The sequence below is a fragment of the Scardinius erythrophthalmus genome, assembly GCF_964197995.2.
Source record: "Scardinius erythrophthalmus genome assembly, chromosome: 11".
NCBI classification, from domain to species: domain Eukaryota; kingdom Metazoa; phylum Chordata; class Actinopteri; order Cypriniformes; family Leuciscidae; genus Scardinius; species Scardinius erythrophthalmus.
In genome coordinates, this window is record NC_138231.1 from 12,836,791 (window position 1) to 12,859,251 (window position 22,461).

A 22,461-nucleotide genomic window follows, 5' to 3' on the forward strand; every position below is an offset into this window, starting at 1 on the left:
TATAAATTATTACATTTGAAACTCATAATCTAAACAAATTATGGAATTTACCATAAACAATTTAAATATTTAGTCTTCTATTTTACTGTCTCACAGTTGTGGTGTCATTTCCACCACTAAACAATTTAGCTTCTAATTAAGTGTTTTCAAATGTTATTGTACTTGTTTGCACTGTTAGACATGTTAAATTACTGGACAATTTAACCATTAAATGTATGAATGTTTCGCCAATCATGATGACATTTTCAGGTCTTTAGCGACTCGGCTCTATATCTGACATGGATGGATCTCTCTACATGTCCCAATAATATAAATCCCAATAATAAAACATATTTTGTTATTTTTTGGAGCTTGGAAGGGTTCAGTTTGGGTAGATGTTTTGCTCTGCTGTAAATCGCTGAGCCATTTCAAGTTTTGCTGATGATGCTTCCTATTCTTTTGTTTTCTGCCTGTGGTCACTATGAGTGAAAGGTCATTTCATCAATGTGGAACCACCTTGTGGAATAAAGGTGAATTGCACTTATTCAGTCATCATAGATTCAATTATTGTTGTTCAGGAAAAATATACTTACACCGTTACACACCTCGGGTCGTTATACAATATTTTACCTATACAATTTTTACAAAAAATGAATGGGAAAACAGGCATTTTAAAAATAATTTTATTATATTTTTCTTGTTATATTGTTTATAATTAATTGATTGAGGAATACTAAGACGGTTCATGTCTAACTTAAAAAAATGGATGAGGAAGAGGGTAGTGAATGACGTCTCGGGTCACTAAAGACCCGAGGTATTTTAAGGGTTAAATGAACTACTGAGTGTGAAAAGCATATTTTCTTAAAAGAGTTTACATAAGTCCAAATTTAGATTAAGTAATTTAGATAAAGTCCACCAGGCCAGAAGTGCCCTTATAGTTGAAGAAACACCAATATATGAGATCATCTGTCTTGATTTAAACTTTCATACTGCTTTAAATCATGATGGGTTGGTTTTTCAGAGTCTTAACCTGTGAACGCCTGTGAAAGTCAGAAAAATGCAGCTCCTTTTGGTCAATCCAGAACACTGAACATGCACTTTAAAAACGTGACAGTAAGAACGTTAGTGTAGTGAAGAGCTTTATCGTTTGATAGACGACAGAGATCTTTTTCCCCCACAAAGTTCAAAGCCGAAGCACGTTGAACCTGTTCATTCTTTTGTATTTCGAGTTCTGAAAAGTTACACAAAACACTGGATGAATTTTGTTTCTCCCAGCCAATAAAGTGGACTGTTAGACTGTGTGGACTTTAATGGACTTACTTTTAAGGCAGTGTCTGAAAACTCCAATAATGAACTGCCACTCAGATTGGGAAACACATTTAGATATACGTTGCTTGTCCTCGTAGTGCTATTCTTTACAAGGACATGTTTATCAGCTGCAGACGGTGCAGCGATGCTGCCTTGTTGTAAGCTTTGAATGCTTCACATTGATGGAGAACAGGCCTCCTCCTGTCAAACTCTCCCAATTTGAGCTGTTAATTATACAGCACTGTGTATCTGTACATGAGCAAGCAGTCGGCTCTGAGAGGGCTAAATGATTTTACTGCGGATATTGATTCTGATCTCACTGACCACTGTACCAACCACAAATTTAAGGTCAATGTGAAAGGAAAAGACTTTTAACAATCATTCTCTTTATGATTCCCAGTAAGTGGGCACTAGGTTGGAGCCGATCCCGAACCCTTACATCCCTTTTATCTGTAGGGTTTCATTCACTAGCTGATTGTGTGTTAGACACTGAACCTTTCCAAAGTGTAGTTGAAATCTCCATTCACACTCATTTGGAAGCGAAAAGGGTAGGAAACATAAATTTTGCACCACCACATCTATGCCAGCGCCCAGGAACATTACTTACACGCCATAAACTGCCTGGTGGCTAAAGAGGAGAATGTCTAGATGGAAAGAAATAGGAAATTTCTTGGGTGGAGTTAGCGCTGAGAGTCTTTCAAATAAAGAGCTCTCTTTGTGGGCTCTTTTCTAAGGCCGACAAAGCGCATGCTTAATCCAGCATTCCTTTAAAACCAGGCTCATGTAACGGCATTTAGGCAGGGGCCGATATAAGCAGTTTAACTTTGAGATCCAAATCTCTGGAGCTTAGCAGTGAAGACACAACCTCATAGCTGAAATACAAAGTGACATGAAAATAAAACTCAGGAAAAAATCAAATTAATTAAAAATGTTATTTAATTAGCTTATTTTATTCTAGGCTATTTGAACTGGCTTCAGACTGCTGATAAAATGGACACAAATGGGACAGAAAATTTAATTGGAAAAGCTTATGTCATCATTTATTTGGTAAGTGAATAATGATAAGCCATAATGTCTGATTCACAAACAAATTACTCTTATGAACTAGTTATTTTTAATAGGACAGTCAAAAAGATTTATGACCCAAATTTGGTCGTGAGGTAGCGGTTTAAATTACACTAAATGAGTCAGTGAATTGTTCAGAGCCGTTACAGAGTTCACAACTGACTCACTGAAATGTGAGTATTTTTTGCTATTTGAAATGAAGCGGTAATCGTTATTATGATTTATATTCATAGGAATACATCATATGACAGACTTGTTATTAATATAACAACATGATTTACATATTGACAAATCTATACAAAAACATCCTGGTTAATATAAATGAAATACATTTTCGCTATAATCAAAATCCAAAAATGTCCCATCATCAAAGCACACAGCCTACTGTTAAAAGCCAAAGTAGTGAGAACTGCTCCTTAACAATCATTTTTATTGAGTGATTCTGTAATTTATCCACTAGAAAAAAACTATTTGGTTATTAAATGTTTCATTTTAGAGGCCAATGCTCTCCAATATTTTGTCTGGATCTGTGCTGTGATAATGAATCCGTGTACAGTCAAAACCATATTATTATTCAATTCTGTTTTCTTGGTTTGCAGGCAATCTGTAATTAATGAGTCTGGTTTTGAATGCATTTGTGGGAGAGTGGAAAGATATAAATGATGAAAGGTTGCAGAACAGTAGAGTCTTTGTTCAATGTTATGATGCCCTATGTACATTCTTTTCCTGTATGACACTCCGTCGCCCATCATCTTCTGTCTCTCCCTGTCTCCTTCTATCTGTCTTTCCCTTTCAGGTTCCCCTTAATCCTGCACCATACATTCCATACAGGCTCATCAGTCTGTTTAAAAGGCCTTCATGAAGCTATAGTATCTGAGTTATGATCCATATTGTTTTCAGTAGCTGCAGATTCCCAGGATGAGCAAGAAGGATAGGAAATATAAAACCTAAAACATTTATTTAACCCTTTCTGAGAATGTGCAATATGTTTAATGGTCAAAATAATACACTGCCTGGTCTAATCCCAATGATCCACTAAGGTTTTATTAGACCCTGATTCTAAATCAAAGCCTCTTGTGCATTTATTTGATCAAAAATACAGTAAAAACAGTAATATTATGAAATAACTGTTTCTATCATAATGTATATTAATTTATTAAAAAGTAATTTATTCCTGTGATGGCAAAGCTGAGTTTTTGGCATTGTTACACTACATGATCCTTCAGAAATCATTCTAATATGCTGATTTGCTGCTCAGGTAAATTCACCCTTTCAATCTTCATAGTTTTCATATTATTGAAATATAACGGTCAGGGCTGTGATGCAGATGTAAACGTGAAATGTTTTTAAATTCATCATACGTGGTTTATCCATTTAGAAGTGTTGGCAAACTATTGCATGCAACATGTCATAGATAGGTCACATTGTTGTAGAGAGATACTGGCTGCATGGTTCCTGTACTCCATGAGTTTCCTGTCCCTCCCTATAATCTGTCTAAACAGCTTGGTTTGCTCTCGGATCTAGTCATTGAGAATTTTTCCCAACAGAATACAGATGTCATGATGAGTGGACCAATTTGTTTCATCTCAATTAGAGAATTCCTGTCTTATCTCCCCTCTAAAATCCAGTGACTGGTGCAGATCTGAAAATGGAGGGCTTTCTTTTCCCTGAAGACAACAGTGAGAGCACAGGAGGGTTTAGCATGGGATTTGTATAGTAGGCCTGCAGGCAAAACGATATTCATCTGAGTAAATTATTGCTGGATATGTCTGCTGCTATGGGGCTCTTTGAGATAAGGCAGCCTGCCACTCTTCTAGTTTACAGTGAACTCAGCATTTTCATGTAGCCTAGTTTACAGTGAACTCAGCAGCTGCCTTGCTTAATCTATTATTCATACATAGCTTCAATTATCATAGTTACTTAGCAAGCAGAGGAATTTTTGCTGATGTTTGAGGATGCAAGTAGGAGTGTGAAGGGATAATTGTTATAGCATTTTGCTTATTTATTCCAATTATATTCCAGACGTACAGTATTAGCAGCCATTACCCATGTCAGTTAAATCTATAGCAAGTCAGATACAATTAAACTGGAAGTACACAAAAAGGCTAATGTTACATTCACCTAGGCTGTAATTGTTACATGATGTGATTAAACAGTTAATGAAAAAGCCATTTAATGTGCATATACAATAGAGTGGTGCAAGGATGACATGCTTTTGTAGGCCAACCAGGAAGTTAGCATTCCCCTGGTTCCCTCGATTTTTCCATTGGCTTTTGGATTATTGCGGAAAATAAGGTCTGACTTACAAAAGCTTATACTTCTTGAACGTTTTGTTCATTGTGATAATCTTCAACAACTTTTATGAGTTTTGAAAACTAAATACAATCGGCAGAAGTCAAAAGCTAAACTATAAACCAGGAGTTTAGACATAAAGAGTTGTCGGAAGCTTAGTGATGGTAGCGTTGAAGTCATGCAACCCGACCGTGGTGTAGTTCGTTTATAGCAGGGGTGCCCAATCCTTTTCCTGGAGACCTTCCTGCAGAGTTCAGATCCAACACTGATCCTACACTGTTATCAAGTGTTCCTGAAGGTCTTGACCTCTCTCAGTTGTGTTTGATCAGAGTTTGAGCTGAACTTTGCAGGAAGGTAGATCTCCAAGAACAGGATTGGGCACCCCTGCTATAAACGAACTACACCACGGTCGGGTCGCATGACTTAAACGCCACCATCACTAAGCTTCCGACAACTCTTTCAGTCTTTGTTAAAAAAAAAGTTATCTGAAATTCAAGTTATAATAGTATGTTAGAGCATGATTGTGAACACAGTGAGACTGTGAAAGCAGACTAGTGAGTAGATGAGTTTATCTGTTTGGCTGATGACGTTAAATGTCCACCGACAACCTCTGTAATACCATTTAGACACTTTTTAGCAATCGCCTTTTACAAGACAAGTAAAGGATTTAAAAAACCACAAGAGGGTATTAGTGATCTATTTTACATAGTAAGGCAAGTGTAACTGTCATAGGCCAGTATAGCTGTGCATGTAAACCTCACTCCCCTGATCTCAAGATTGTACATGCATTTTTCCTTCACTGTTACATTTACCACCTCATAATGATACTATTATAGTATAGCCTATATTTTCGTAATTTAGCTACCATATCAGGCCAGAGAGAAACACATTATATGTCACATTTGAAGGAGAGCATATTGTAGCTTTTGATATTTTGTGTCATAACTTTTAGACTAGAGTAACAATAATTACACTTAAGAATGTTAATAGCTTAATCGTGACAGTGCAAGGACAATAATTCTAGCCTTTGCCAGCTGGTTGCTTCAGTAAGGGGCGGGACCAATAGGCAAGCGGTAATCTCATTGGCTATTGCTCACCATTTACTTCCCGCATTTATTTCAGCAAATCACTGGGGGAAAACAGCATCCAACATCCTGCCAACCAGTGGTTTGAGTCGACTGAGCTGCTGATGATATGCAAACTACAATTTTAGTTTGTGTATTGTTAGTTAATTTTGGGGATATTTTAATACAATTTCAATTTTAAGTACTTTACAGGCATGATTGTTTACATTTACATTAAGCATTATTACATAAAACAAATAATGACGAGAAAAGAAGTTTACAATATAACAATAACAAATATCAGTAAAGTATAGTTAGAATAAGGTTCCAAGTAATGAATAAAATAAGATAAAAATAAATAAATATAAAATAATATGTTTTTTTTTTGTTAATGCTCTCTTCCTATATGACTTCCTGACTGTACAGATTTTTTTAAGTGAGGATGACCGGTTTACACAAACAGTTAAAGAAATGTCTTTTTGGACAGAAAAGACACAGAGTTTGTTTTTTCAACTCGTCTTCTGGTGTCTTTGGTTTTCCCTTCCTGTTCATTCCTGTCATCGCTGGGCCGCAACCTGAACAATGGTAGAGGGTTACATCTTATTTGATTTACTGCATGGGAGTCTTGTTACACAAAAAACACACACACACTTTAGACCTCAGGCTGAAATGATCAGATTCCACACAGAGGTTGTGGAATGAAGCATAAGACCTGGTTTCTATTAACCCTGATCAAGAGGGCAGTGTCACAAGTCTTAAGGGTGAACTGAGCTACCTGAACCCCAAAAGAGATCCTTTGTGTCAACTAAACTTATGGAGAAAACACACCCACACACACTACTGACAGAAATTAACATTTTTATTCAGCAAGCATGCGAAATTGACCAAAAGTGACAGTAAAGGCATAGTGTTACAAAAGATTACTGTTTCAAATAAGTGCTATCCTTTTGTACTTTTAATTCATAAAATAATCAGTCTATATTGCGTTGTTGTGGTGCAGTAGGACTATTGGCAAGACTGAGATCTGCAACCCAGTTGATTAGAGTCTCTTGACCACCTGCAGTCAAAGACACAGAGAGGGCAGCGTGTCACAGGGTGGTACATTGTCCACAGTCTCCTACTGCGGTGGCCCCTACAAATTCAGCTCAGGCTCTATGGAAGTCTGCGGGTGGAGTCACTTCTGTTGTATTCATCACCGCTTCCCCTTTGGAACTCCATTGCTCTTTGTTAGAGTGCTTTACTTTTGTTCTGTCATTGCAAAGCTGATTGCAAATAAAAGAGGATAAAAAAGGGAGTGTGTGTAGGGGGGAATGGTGACCTGGAAGGGGTATTTAATAAATGTGTTACTCTAAACCTTCTTAGTTAGTAGTAGTCAAAGATGTAACATTTATTTTCTCCACTAAGGGGAGACAGATCCGTAGAGGCATGACTGAAGCTCTCAACAGAAAATGAAGCTCAGATGATCACTGACAATAAATGCATTTATGAAATGTATGGTTATGCTTCTTTATTTAGAATTTTAAATTAAATAAATAAGAATCTACATATATATTGGTGCCCACAAGTGGAATGCTTTTATTTTAATTGAATATATAGTATAGATTTATTTTTATTTTATTTATAAAAGTTTGGAGTCTGTATTTTTTTAATGTTTTTTAAAGAAGTAGATTATTCTAATATGCGGATTTGCTGCTCAAGAAACATTTCTTAGGGTTAATGCCCGACGAGGTGTCCATTGTCAAGTACGGTTGCCTCCGCCAAAGTCCATTAATACCTGACAATGGACACCTCGAAGGGCATTAACCCGCTTATACCATGGTCACTTGCCAAATAACACATTTTTAAAACATTAGTTTATATTTTAATTCGTTTTACAATCGAAATCTAAAGTTTTTACAAACAATAACTTGGTTTCCCTGGTTACGCCTTACGGTTTATTTACTAGGTGTCCTCTATCACTTTTTAATGGACACCCTGCAGCCAATCAGAATCGAGTATTCACCCAGTCCCAGACCATGGTATAAACTACAACATTTCTCAGGATTCTAATGAATGGAACGTTTAAAAGAACAGCATTTATTTTAATTAGAAATCTTTTGTAACCTTATAAATGCCTTTACTGTCATTTTCAGTGTTGGGGAAAGTTACTTTTAAAAGTAATGCATTACAACGTTGTATTACTTCCTAAAAATGTAACTAATTGCACTACTTAGTTACTTTGTATGGAAGTAATGTTACTTTTGCATTGTTGTTGTTGTTGTTTTGTTGTTTTTTAAACAAAAGTTCTATTTTTGGCAAATGTAAGGCCCTTTCACACCATAAGTGAAATGAATAAGCCTCAGACTGAAGAAAATGTAAATCCACACTTATAGAGCTGGTAAGTCCCGCCCATCCGTAAAAACCCAAGTGGACCTCTAGGTTGAAAAATCGTCAATGCAAGTGAATGGGAGAAAATAATTATTTTCTGGTCCCGTTTGAATTGTGCCATGAATGTGAACATATGTTGTCTTTGAATTTTGTATATAATTTTTCATGTTACGGGTTTGACAGTATATGGTATGATTCTTCGGCTAGCAGTTGTGGAAAAGACATAACGAGAAAGACTACATATCGCCTTTATGTGACGTCACCCCATAAAGTTGACTTACCCGTGGTTTTCGCCAACCTCAACGATTTTGTCCTCTCCCTGAAATAAGGCGGTGAAGTGCACCAAAGACACAGCCATGTTTAGCGGGATTCGTGAGCTAGTGTCCGTGTGCTAGTGGTGTTGACGTTTCAAACGCGTCGAAAGCAGCGAAGAGTTGTAGTCCACAAAGTGCTCTCACACAAAGTCTAACCGTATCAAACTTCTACCCGCTAAATTGTAGCATTCTTTACACGAAAAATTATATAAAAAATTCACAGACAACATATGTTCACATTCATGGCACAATTCAAACGGGACCAGAAAATAATTATTTTCTCCCATTCACTTGCATTGACGATTTTTCAACCTAGAGGTTCAGTGGGGTTAGCGGAAGGGGCGGGACTTACAAGCTCTATAGAGGGCGTGGCTCAAACAAGCCTCACAGCTGTGCTTCGTTCTTGATTGCAGAAGATTTATTTAAAGTAATGTAAATATTTTTATGTGATATAAAACAGTATGACATGATAATGTGATTTAAATGAATGTTTTTTCCAGACTTCTCAGTCCACAGTGAGTGATAGATAGATAGAGGGGAAGAAAGGAGTGCTGTGATCCAAGCTGGCAGAGTGGCAACATTAATGTTCTGAACATTATGATGCCTGCAATCTGCAAATCTCCTGCCTGTCTGGTATCTGTTATGACGGGGACATGACACACAAGCTGTTGAATTACCCACCATCCTCTACCACCCCCATTCTAGCAAATTAGTTTCAGTTCTGTGCATACTAAACAAGCCTTTGAACACTAAAGAATTGGAAGTGTGAAATTTCAACCCAGATTTAGGTATCAGGCCATTGCTGCTCAAAATCAAAAGATCAAGAGAGATCCGAAGGAACTTGAGGAGATCCTGTCCATAAACACTTCATTCTTGAATGCACTTTAATTCAGCCATATACTATGACCCTAGGCAGTGACCCATCAAAACGTAATTCCCCTGTAAGCCATCTTATGTGAGCAGTGGTGCATTTCCAGACCACCTTTGTGTTTTTACCTGCTAAGGTCACTGACAGGAGGAAGTCATAATGAACATCTGGAAAAAGTGTTGTGAGACTATACGATCAATTCTTACATGAGGCATTTCAGTTCTTTTTATGTCTGAAAAACAAATCTAAAATGTCCCAAAGCTGACATTTAGTCTGTGCAGTCCAGATGAGATGCTTCATAATGGAAATTCTGCTCTGTCACAACAGAAATGATCTTCACATCCGCAGAAACAGGGATAGTAGAAAAAGCAAAGAATTTCACTTTCTCTGAGGTTAACCACTCATAAAGTAAATGGATCAGATTCAGCCTATATGTGACCTTTACAATCAGATTAGTTTTTTCATTATAACTTTGGGTTTTACCGCAACTGAGACAAATAGCCTGATGTTTGTGTTGGGCCTTCGAAAATGTTTCCGTTCAGCTTCATGATTTCAGACATTTAAAACTCTATACCAAAGCTGCCAATAATTTCAGACAGTTGTAGATGGTGCAAGACTGTCTCCATGGCAACAAGCCTGAGAAAAGAGCATCTGGCATGTCAACAGGTCCGAGTGGGAAAAAAGGGGCATATGGAGGGGACGGCTGCTGGCAAGTCGTGCAAACATAATTTAGAGTCCCAGAATATAGTTAGAGTAATTTTTTCCCCTTTCATACTCTCCGTTTTACATACGTGCCTGAGTAAAGATCAAAAGAAAGGGCACGTTTAGTATGCACTTAGATCACCCGTTTTAATTACAAATCTCCAAGGGGATAAAAATCCATTTCCTACCCTTTAATCTTGTCCTATCGGTCTTTCTCCCTCCCTTTATCTCTCTCTCTCAATGTCCAGCCCCATTACATCACTGGTGTCATTACTCTGATTAGTGATCTCAACCTAAACTCTGCAGAGAAAGAGAAATGTTGAAAAAAGAACCACTCTAACCAGAAGAAATAACCAAACTGACAAAAACTTTCAAGTGGGTCAGAGAAATGTGGCCTGGCTGACTATGAAAATTGCAGACAATAAAACAATGTAATTATTTACTGAAAGGCACTGAAATTGGATTTAAAGATGCAATCTTATCGGTCAAGTGAATCAATATCTGTGTGGGTGAAGTCATCAGAAAGCACAGGATGATGTCAGACGTATTCACAGCTCTACCTTAGTGAGTCATGCTTTGTGCTGGAGTAAACCATTAGAGGTGTGCGCTTACATGAAGCTGAAATGTAAAGGCAAATCATGCAGGTAGGTATAGAATATTGAGCATTTGAATACAAAAGATGAGGTGTTTTTCATCCCAAACTTGCAGAGGATGTGTGCAGTGCTGATAGAGCGAGACTGTGGTTCCAGTAACTGTCTAATATCTGTTACACCTCAGTGGGATTTAATAAGGGTTCTTAATCATTATGCTTCCAATATTCCCCTCCCATTAGATCAATACACAGACAGCACCTGGGGGACATCTGCAGAATCACATGTGGTGCTTACAATGAAAGGTCTCTGGGGACCTTGGCATGTTGAGAAGATATATTTATGTTTAAAGGGGGGGTGAAATGCTCATTTTCACTCAATCTCCTGTTAATCTTGAGTACCTATAGAGTAATATTGCATCCTTCATATCTCCAAAAAGTCTTTTGTTTTATTATATTTTTAATTGAAAGATCGACTGTACCGAGTCTTTCCGGAAAAAAACGAGCGGCTGGGGGCGGGCCGTGTGGGCAAAGCTAAAGATGTGCTTACCCGCCTAGCTAACAACAAACACACAGAGACATTTGTTCAACAGTTTTACTCACCGTCCGGTTCCAACGCACGACCGCGAACCTTTATCATTGTGACTGCTCGATCCTTAAGCATTAGACGATCTGCAAATCCGTAGATCTGGGCTTTGTTTATAAAACAATCATCGTCGAAATGCAGGGAACAACAGTCTTACACAACTCCGTTTATGCTCAGGAAAACAAACTCCATCCACGGGTTCCTTAACGCTGGGTTCTTTGGGAATCTGTGCAGGGTAGTCTTTGTTATGGATCTGTGAAGGAGAACTCAAATGCAGGATGACAACTAACAGCTTTATTGATAAACAGATAACACGACGAGGTTGGAGAAGGTAGCAATCCAAACAATAGGTAGAGATGAGACAATGCCAACAGCAGAGCAGCAGATGTAATGAGGTATCCGTAGGCCGGAGTGAAGAAATGGCAGATCAGAGTGAGACCAGAGGTAACCAGCTAAAGCCAGACAGGAACTTCTTACAGCTTGACTTCTTACAGCTTGACACTCAGGTATCTCAGGCTCAGAACAGGGCTGCTTGCTGGACAGGACTTGGACAGGACTGGACCAGGACTGGAACAGGGAAACAAGACAGAGCCAATGGCAGTAAACAGAGCACTAACAAACTTCTACAACAAAACACTAACGACTTAAGAGGAACGATACTGAGACACATTAGTACTCTGAAGTACAACATTTAACGAACTGGCAAATACAAGAGGGAAAGAGCAAACATATAAAGGGAGCTAAGAACATGAGGAACAGGTGAGCACACTCAAGGACTTAACGAGACGACAGGTGCTAACACTCAAACAAGGACTCAACTAAACAAGGGGGCGTGGTAACGGGAAACAAGGAGGAAAGGACAGAGGAGCACATGGCAAACACAAACAAAGACACAGCCATGTGTTAAAGCACAACACAAACATAGAGACATGAAACAAAGACAACACAGACAAAGCTGACAGGGCAGAACCCTGACAGTCTTGCCCTGGCAACCAAAAACACACTTCTTTGGTGACATTGACTTCCCAAAAGCCGGGCAGGGCGCTTTGATGGCGAACTGCTTTCACTCTCTTGCTCTGGTCTGCGAGTGCGCGCGCGCCCGCGATCTTACCGGAGAAGTGCCCTTAGGACCCATATAAGGAAATTCCGCCCTCTCTTACGTAAGACAGAGCCATACTCGAAAAAAACTTTCCGAAACTTGTGACAAACCGGAAGGAGTATTTTTGGAACAAAAATACTCCTTCAAACGTACAACTTAGTTTTTGAAACTTTGTCCATGTTTAGCATGGGAATCCAACTCTTTACCAGTGTAAAAAACTCAGTATGCATGAAATAGCATTTCACCCCCCCTTTAAGACCGCTAGTGAAAGTGCTTCTATTTTCTAAATATTTCATTACAAAGTCTTACATACTTTTGGGATCCCGGATCACCTTTACAGTACATCCCGGATAGACTGTAAAGGTGGTTATAAAGCCTAAATCATATCATCACATCTCTTATTGTGATGCTGTCTCTCTTTCTCTTTCCAGTCAGTGGTTATGACTTGATTGGACAGTGTATATGATTATGACAGTGTTCAGTCATCATGACTGAAGATCTTTTCTGGTATCAGAACAATTCTGTGTCTATTACACTGCAGTAGGCCTACAGTACAGAGACACTCCCTTTCATTTGTTTCTGTCTGCTTCTCTTGTTGTGCTCATCCCTTGCGGACCGACATCTGGGTGACATCATTTAGGAGGTGATGGGAGTTCTGTAGGGGCAGTGACATGGTTGCCAAGTCTGTGATTTTCCCGCATATTTCGGCTTCTTATAAACTGATTTAATTACAGCGGGTTAAAGGTTTGACATTGCATAAATTTAACTTGACTGAAATGCTTCTATTAAAACATTTGACCTATTTTACGTTCTACCCATGATAAAACAATGATGGGCTTTGTGAGGGAGGGCACTGGTAGGGAGCCTTTGAGCTCCTTTATGTGTTTATAATAACTAATATATAGTGATTTTTCAGTTGAAATTGTGTATAACGTAAAACAGCGACTGCCAAATATGTATTTTAGGTATGGGAGTGGCAGATTTGGAGGTTTTATGTTTGGTATAGTGTGATTGGGCTAGTTTTGGGCTATTTTTGATGGACCATTGCGCTAGTTTTGTTAGCAGACATGGCAACACTGGGCGGTGGTTCACAAATCTTACAGATGCAGTTTATGCATCATGAAAATACAGGATATATTACAATAAAGCAATGTCTGATCTAAATACATTTCAAGATAATATAATATAATATAATATAATATAATATAATATAATATAATATAATATAATATAATATAATATAATATAATATAATATATAATTAATCTTTTCTCCAAACCACTTATCCACAGGTGGGGGGCATAATATAATATAATATAATATAATATAATATAATATAATATAATATAATATAATATAATATAATATAATATTATAATATAATATAATATAATATAATATAATATAATATAATATAATATAATATAATATAATATAATATAATATAATATAATATAATATAATATAATATAATATAATATAATATAATATAATTTGGGAGGAAATGAAACATTTGTTTTTGTTATTGCTTTGGTTGTATTATTAATAATACTAGTTCTTAGTGTTATTGTACTATATATTATAGTAATATTGTAAACTCTAACCTTTGTCTTCTGTTTCTTGTCATCTATAGTACGTGTTCAAAACACTTGTCTTCTATTTTGCATGGACACCTGCAGTAAGGCACAAAGAGTTAACACCGCCCCGCCCGTGCTTCTCTGTGATGGAGAAATGCTGGCCCACCGTGCTCTGCCACTCACCTCGGCCAATAGCAGCACTGGAAGATGATGTCATGCGATAGGAGGGGTGCCGCCGCTGATGCTGCTGAGCTCTTGTATCTGAGGAGCAGAAGAGAGTGAGGTGAAAAAGAGGATACCAGAGAAAGAGACAGAAGACAGAGAGAGGGGGGAGACAGGGACAACACCTCATCAAGGAGAAAAGGTAAGTGTGGGCATCACAAAATCAAATGAGAGGCAGCATGTGCTCAGAATTTTTTTTGTTTTCGATTTGAACATTGATTACTAAAAAGAAAAAGGTTACCTTTGACTCAAAGATTCAAAGTGCCGCATCAGACGACTAGTGGGAACTCAGTGTTCTTACAGCATGCTGTGTCTGCCATCAATAATGTATGCCGAGCAACTTGTATATGCATGAAAATGAATGTATTGGCAAATGTATCTGCATCTGTGTGTATAGATATGCACCAATGTGTTAAAAGATGACATAATTCAAGGGTGCACTAGACTATGTCATTCAAAGGCAAGAGTCAGTAAACAGCCTTTCACACACATTCCCACTGACTGCAGTTTTTTAGGGTTGGATTTGGATTCATTTTGTTACTTATCGTGTTTTGTATTAATATAGTCATTTGAGAAATTATTTTTCCTGTGTTTAGCCTGACATTATGCATGTATGCCATTTGGGGCAACAGATAACAATTATGTAAAGGAGTCATGAATTTGTTTTGTAACGGTGATGTGAGAGTATAATATATAATATTGAAAGTATAAACAGGTATGCTTCTGTAACAACTAATAAGCTGCAGTAAGGGGCTATTAATCCAAATGCTAATAAGTGTGTATAGACAAAAGTTGTTGTATGTATGAACAGGGCAGGGCAATGCTTCTCTCTCAGTGGTGTCTCTCCATAGGGGTCCATTCCATGCCAGTTTTGCTCATGATTATAGATTGAGGCAGACATACACCACCACCCGGTGACCGCCCAGGCAAATATCTCTTTAGGTTTTAGTGCTCCCCAAGCTGAACAAAGCATCACTGTGTCCTTCCATCTAATACCTGGTATGAAATGTCATTTGGGCTGGTATCAGTTTGGGCATTTAAGATCATATCTGGTATTTTAGTTTTAGGATTTATGTAATGTTTGATGTTTGTTATGCTTTCTAAAATTGTCTTGTATACTGATTAAGTGGCAGCTTTCAGGCAGAGTAACAATACAGAGATTGTGCGTGACACTCCCTGCTGCCCCTCATCTAAATTCATGCTCCTCTCTCACCAAGTGTCCCGTCACATCACAACAAGCGCCTTTTAGACACATCTCATGCACAATGGATCTGCATTTCACATATTCTTCTTGAAAATACGAGACATTAGTGTATTAATTAAATGGGATTTATTTGAGTTATTTTATAATTCTGATGTTTCAGAACATTTACTTGAGGCCAGAGTGATTTATCCTTGTGGCCAGTAAACTAAAAACACACTCTTTCCTAATCCTCTCTTTCTCTCTCTCTCTCTCTCTAAACAGGACAGAGCGAAGGGTTGTAAGCGACACGCAATACCGCATAAACATGACCTTGGCAGGTAAGCTACAAAAAGTCAGCCCTGATTCTCAAACACCAAAGCCCACATTGTCAAAATCAATATTTGAAGGCCCCTGTGATTTTTGTTCTGAAATGTTAACACAAGTGCTTGGTTTAAATGTTTTTAGAGAAACTAGGAGAAACTGCTTTGAATACATTTCAATTATTATGATTAACTGAATCGGAGTTTCAGACATTAAAAAAAAATGCTAATACAAACATTTTAGATTCGCTGATAATTAAAAATGTAAATTTAGTTTGCCAAAAAATATATATTATGCATATTTGAAGCAGGTTTAAATCTAAAAAATTATATTTTATTTTTAAATTATGTAAAAATGTTCAATTTATTTTAAATAAACCTGTCTCCAAACAGGTCTCCCAAACGCTCTCTCAGACTCCCATTGGTCGAGCAGACCCCTAGTTCCGCCCCCAAATTCACGTGATTGGTTGGGTTTATCAGAGAGCCGTCTTCAGGTTTTCTAAGGCGCTAATGTTTGTAATTGCATATGGATGAAAGAAAAAATAATTCCATTGTTCTGTGTATATTACACTTATACATTTCCATAAGCTTTTATCCATAGCGACTTACATTGTGTTAAAAGTAGCCTACATTGAATACATTTTAGCAGTTCAAGCAATCCCTGAGAATGATGCTTTACTTTACCCTATGGTTAAATCAAAGTGAAATCTTTCAGGTAGCTTTGCTTACAGATGCTTTTAATGAGATTGCTTTGAAATGTGTACTTTTCTGCACCAATCAAGTATGATTAAGATTTTGAAGAGAATGAAGGCTTTTGTTTATATTTACGAGGAATTCTATATTTACCTGACTTTTCCCCACACAGCATATCGAGACAAGGTGAAGGAGCTCCCTCTAGTGTCACTTCTGTGCTCCTGCATCAACTCAAACAATGCAGAAAATCCCACATACAAGGCTGAGGGTAAATATAAATAACAAAACATTACTCATCGGTGTTTCCATTTTATAGACACATCTCTACCACTAAAATGCAATGAGCAAAAATATAATGAAGACTTGATACATTTTGCTCACAGTAAGTACTCTATGTGATCATTCTTAAAGAAGCAGTGGATCTCAACTGGTGTGTGATCAAAGATATGGAGGTCATTGAGCTGAACAAGCGTGCCTCGGGCCAGGCATTTGAGGTGATCCTGAAACCTCCCTCTTTTGACGGCGTGCCTGAGCTTAACACTTCCATGCCCCAGCGTAAGGACCCCTCACTGGAGGAGATCCAGAAGAAACTGGAAGCCGCTGAGGAGAGGCGGAAGGTTGGAATTTACACTCACATACCCAAACCGTCACTCTCTTTGGGCTGATTTTGATGCTGAAACTGTATTCTCTCCAGTTTCAGGAGGCCGAGATGTTAAAGCATCTTGCTGAGAAGAGGGAGCATGAGAGAGAGGTCATCCAGAAGGCATTTGAGGAGAACAACAACTTCATTAAGAATGCTAAAGAAAAGCTGGAGCAGAAGATGGAAGCCATCAAAGAGAACCGTGAGGCTTTGCTTGCTGCCATGCTGGAGAGACTACAGGAAAAGGTACAAACTAACTGACAAGGATGTAAAGTATACTTGAGTACTTCATTATATGTGAATGGCTGTTTACAACCCATTTTACTTTCATAATGAGACATATTTCATAGGGATACAGGATATTCAACAAGAATAAAGGGACTTTAGGGCGTGACTTTAAAGATTTGTTCTGAATGGAAAAGTATTTTATTAGTTTGTTTAGCTAAAAAGCTAAAACTAAGAACATTTTTACTTTTAAACACTTTTTTTTGTACCTTTATATGTGTAATTTGAAATGTATTTTCTACCATTCAAAAGTTTGGGATAGATACGTTTTTTATGTTAAGTATCTTACTCTCACCCAGACTGCATTTCTAAAAATAAATAAATAAATAATATATATATATATATATATATATATATATATATATATATATATTACTTATTTTTTTTTTTATTATTAAAATTTAAATGAACTGTTTTCCATTTTAATACATTTTTAAATATCATTTATTCCTGTGATGGCAAAGCTGAATTTTCAGCAGCCATTACTTAGTCTTCAGTGTATAATTAGAATAATTCAGAAATTATATATATATATATATATATATGTGTGTGATGATTACACTTTTTGTGTTTTCCTGGCCTTTGTGCTTCTGAGTCCCTTCCCAGTCTAACTATAGAATCAGTATGAATATTGCATTAGCATGGGGTTGATAGTTTCCACACTTTGTCTATGTTGTTGTATTTTGCTTCACTCAGGCACACTAATAAATGCATGAACACAGATCGAGTAAGTTTTCTTTTGTGTGTCAATTTAGGACAAACACGCAGAGGAGGTGAGGAAGAACAAAGAGCTGAAAGAGGAGGCCTGCCGGTAGAGGAGCGCCCGCTGCGCAGGACTGCTGTGGCTATGGTCAAGGGAAAAAGATATGGAGATGAAACTGGTGAAGAGAAAATAAAACAAATGGTAGCCAATACATCTCAAAAAGGGGACATATTGGACATCGATAATGACAATTTGCTACACACCAAGCTTTTGTGGGGATTAACAACATCAAAGCTACTTAATGTTATTAAAAACAGAAAAAAATATTGTCTAGATGGCAATGCAAGGTGCACTAAAGGTATGTTGCTTGGTGGAGGACAGGAGGTTGCTTCAGAGCAGAAGAATGAATATACCAAACTGATCTTTTGAAATGACTCGGAAAGGAGGACAAGAGGTGAAATCGATGAAGAGATGCTTTTTATAACCTCCATATCCAGTGCAGATGAATGTGTTAACTTAAACTACATCTTAAAATCATCCTTCACTAATGGAAATATCTCTTTACAGTCACAAAAGCATCTTTTTCCAAAACATGTGCCATTTACGGAGGCTTTGGCTAAAGCTTAATTATCGTTTGATATTAATATTCAATAATCAATAGGGTTTCATAGAACCTCAGGCATGCTTACACAATACGTATTATTAAGCATCAGTAATCAGATGGCTAGAGGTACAATATCTATCACATTTCCTGCTGTGTTGATGCAAGGTGAACATTTTATAAAATTAATATTAGATTATTAGAACATTCTGGATGCCTATAAAATCTGAAAGCTCATATTCCTCTCACAGAATAAAAGTCGAGCACAGTGACACTTTAAGCACAACTCAGAAGCACATTTAGCTTTTTCATTCATTATTTATTACTTTGACGCTTATCAGTAGATCTCAGAAAATGAAGAATGGAAAAAGATCCGGTTTGTATTTGGGAAATAGTTTTCGAAATGAATGGTGCACTTTGCTTTGGCATGCCACTGATCTTTACCGTAGTCTTGTTTCTTTTACTCGTTCTATACAAAGACAAAGGAGTTCGATGTTGGTACGCAGCATCGAAAAAGAGCCGTCGTATGTGCAATGATGAGAATTAATGTTAATCGACCTGATTTTGTGAGAAAATGGAACGTAAATGCTCACTGTGTTTGTAATTTCCAGATGACTAAATTCTCTAAACTAAGTCAAATAAATGCTTCTCTTAACTAAAACGAAGGTTTGTTTAATGCATTCTAACATGTCTAATTCATACAATCATTGCACTGAAACAAACTATTACAAAGTGAAACTATCAATAAATGTTACAATAATATTTTATTAATCGAGATTACAATAAATACAAAGCTGATGAAAAGATTAGTTTTCTGTACCTATAGGCAGATTAATACAACAATATAGCAGTACACAATTAAAAGTACAGTAAAGAACTAATTCTGAGGCACAACAATGGGTAAAACGCATGTACAGCCAAGACTAACACTGATAGTCTCCAGTTTAAGGGCGTATGGCGTGGCGTTTTTGTCCTTCACTCTCCTCAGAACATTGATCTGGTAGTAGATGGGTTTAGACTCCAGTCCCAAGTCTTCCTCACCATCTTCAGTTATACAGCCTTTTTTTTCACATTTTGCCTCAGAGATTTTCTGTGGGATTCGTGAATCGTCAAAGGAAGTTCTGAATTGGAAGAAGAAACATTTCACAGAACAGCCTTTTGTGTAATCAGTCAATCACAATCTACCTATAAGTGAAATTCCCAATATCTTCAAATCCTTGCTACCATTCACATAAGTGAGATTAAAATGAACAACAGTAATGATTGATCATATCAAAGACTCACTCATATGTCCATGGTGACAAAGATCTGCTTGGAGATAGAGAGGCACTCATTGAGGCGTACAGAGATGAGTCCAGGACGACCCACGGTCCTTTCTTTTTACGTCCAGCACTTACATGTTTTGAATTTCCTTTTCTTTTACGCTTTTTCTCAGAAGAATCGCATTCTACACCTAATATAAGGGCAAGCAGGAAGAGCAGCAGCACAGCTCTGAAAACCTGAGGAGATGGAGACAAAGAGTATGTTTCTTGGTCTTTCTGTTTTGATATTGTTCATTTGACCTTATATGTGAATATTTAAGATCCATTTTTAGACTAATCTTAGACATCTCATGTTATGAGACATATATAGACTCAAAAAACACTTATCGAGTAAAAAAAAAAAGAAAACTAGAGCTTAATAAAACATTTTGTATAAATCTTAATGGACCAAGGGAATGGACCATTTCAGTTTATGTGATTCGTATTCATAAATTAAACAAAGAAACGAAAATATGCTAAACTAAATGGTCCATTCCCTTATTCCATTAAGATTTATACTCGTTTAAAATTCTTAATCCATAATATGTGACCCTGGACCACAAAACCAGTCACATGGGTCAATTTTTTTATATTGAGATTTATACATCATCTGAAAACTGAATAAATAATCTTTCCATCGATGTATGGTTTGTTAGGATAGGACAATATTGGTCGAGATGCAACTATTTGAAAATCTGGAATCTGAGGGTGCAAAAAAATCCAAACATTGAGAAAATCGCCTTTAAAGCTGCATTCACTCACAAAAATAAATCTTTTAAATATTTACAGTAGGAAATTTACAAAATATCTTAATGGAACATGATCTTTACTTAATATCCTAATGATATTTGCCATAAAAGAAAATCATTTTGACCCATACAGTGTATTGTTGGCTATTGCCACAAATATACCCGTGCTACTTGTGACTGCTTTTGTGATCCAGGGTCACATATGAATAATATATAAGGATTATTCAATTCAATTTGAAGGAATTTTACTATACAATTGAAATTCGTAAATCTTAAAGAAAAGGCTTAAAATTTTTACATAGTTATTGAGTTGAATGTCAGTTAGAGCATCTTTATTTACATAACTGAAGCGGTGCATATCCTAAGAACTAAACAAAACTAATGAAATTAACATTTTCTCACAACAAAATGTCCTGCAGATCAAATTTCAAGTAGGCTAGATATAATATCTAGATTATACTCCTCCAAAATGAAAACAATCTCCTAAAACTGTTCTAGTCTCTGGTAAAAAGAAAGAAAGAATAATTAGAGTTAAATGAATTGGTGTTAACTCACCAATGAGAACTGCATCTTCAGAATCCAAACTGCACTGAATCTGCTTCTGTTTATATGGGCTGGTGAGAAAGAGACAGAAACTTCCCGATCTTGACGTAGACAGAGAGACAAATGCAGAGTAGACAGTCATCTTCAGATCACTGAACTCCCTGACACATAGACCAACCTGCAATGCATTTCTTTTTTTCTAGAAGAATGTCAAAGTGATAAATAATTTGATCAAAGGAAATCAAAAATGAGTCCGAATATATTATGAAAAATTAGTCATTTATATTAAGTAACTACAATTTTCATCATGTAATTTGTAATCAGACTGACAGACACGGACACAACTCTCAGTGCCCTCCCACGCTCTCATGTCTCACCTACATACACATCAGTAGACTTATGAATAACAAAATTGTATACCAGTAGTGCATTGAGATGCACTTTATATGGGTCAACAGCTTTGACAGGATATGTCGATAATGTTCTAAAAGACTGGCTTTTGCTGATCATATGTGATAAGTGACCCATATATATATATATATATATGAACTATTGCACTGCAAATACATGTTGATTGTGGCCATGCACAACTTGGTTTCACCAAGTACAACATGTTCCTGGATCGACATCTTTGTTGATCCTACAACGCTCCACATAACCAATCAGATTTGAGGGACAAGTTTGACTATTTTAGGCTTACAACAAGGGTTAGGTGCTTCTACATCAGTTATTCACCCATCATCTCCCTCAGATTTTAGGGATAACTTATGGGTAGGGTTCGGTTTAGGGGTAGGACTACATTTTTAAGACAGGAATTTTGTCCCCGGATCAACCAATGTTGACCCAGGAATATGTCTTTCATGGCAAAACACATCGACTTCATCCACCTTTAATACATTAACACCTTACAATAATGTTCAATTTGTTAACTTTAGTTAAAGGTATAGTTCAGTATATCTTCTTTTGTGTCATAAAGAAATTCATACAGGTTTAAAGCAACTCAAGGGTGAGTAAATGATGCCAATTTTCAGCTTAATAACATGAATTAACAATGTACATCATTTCTAAATGTATTAGTCTGGGTTAATGTTAATTTAGAAATGCACTTGATTGGTGTCAGTAAAAAAAGTTATTCAGCAAGGACATTAAATTGATCAAAAGTGACAGAGAAGACATTTAAATTGTTTCAAAATAATTATATTTCAAATAAATGCTCATTTAGTTCTGTTCATCAAAGAATCCTGAAAAACATTTTTTTGATCAGATTCCACAAAAATATTAAGCAGCACAACTGTTTTCAAAATTGATAAGAAATGTTTCTTGAGCTCCAAATCATATTAGAATGATTTCTGAAGGATCATGTGACACTGAAAACGAGTAATGATGCTGGAAATTCAGCCTTGCCATCATA

At 36.8% G+C, this 22,461-nt stretch overlaps 1 protein-coding gene across 1 annotated transcript; it reads left to right on the plus strand.

The window, feature by feature from the left end:
• Positions 1-14,067: 14,067 nt before the first annotated feature.
• stmn4 (stathmin-like 4) lies at positions 14,068-20,111 on the plus strand. The gene is made up of 6 exons (XM_081379646.1): positions 14,068-14,174; positions 15,498-15,553; positions 16,401-16,496; positions 16,640-16,845; positions 16,923-17,114; positions 17,909-20,111. Exons 2-6 carry the CDS (start codon positions 15,541-15,543, stop codon positions 17,966-17,968), a joined length of 567 nt encoding a protein of 188 aa, XP_081235772.1. The 5' UTR covers positions 14,068-14,174; positions 15,498-15,540; the 3' UTR covers positions 17,969-20,111.
• Positions 20,112-22,461: the final 2,350 nt, after the last annotated feature.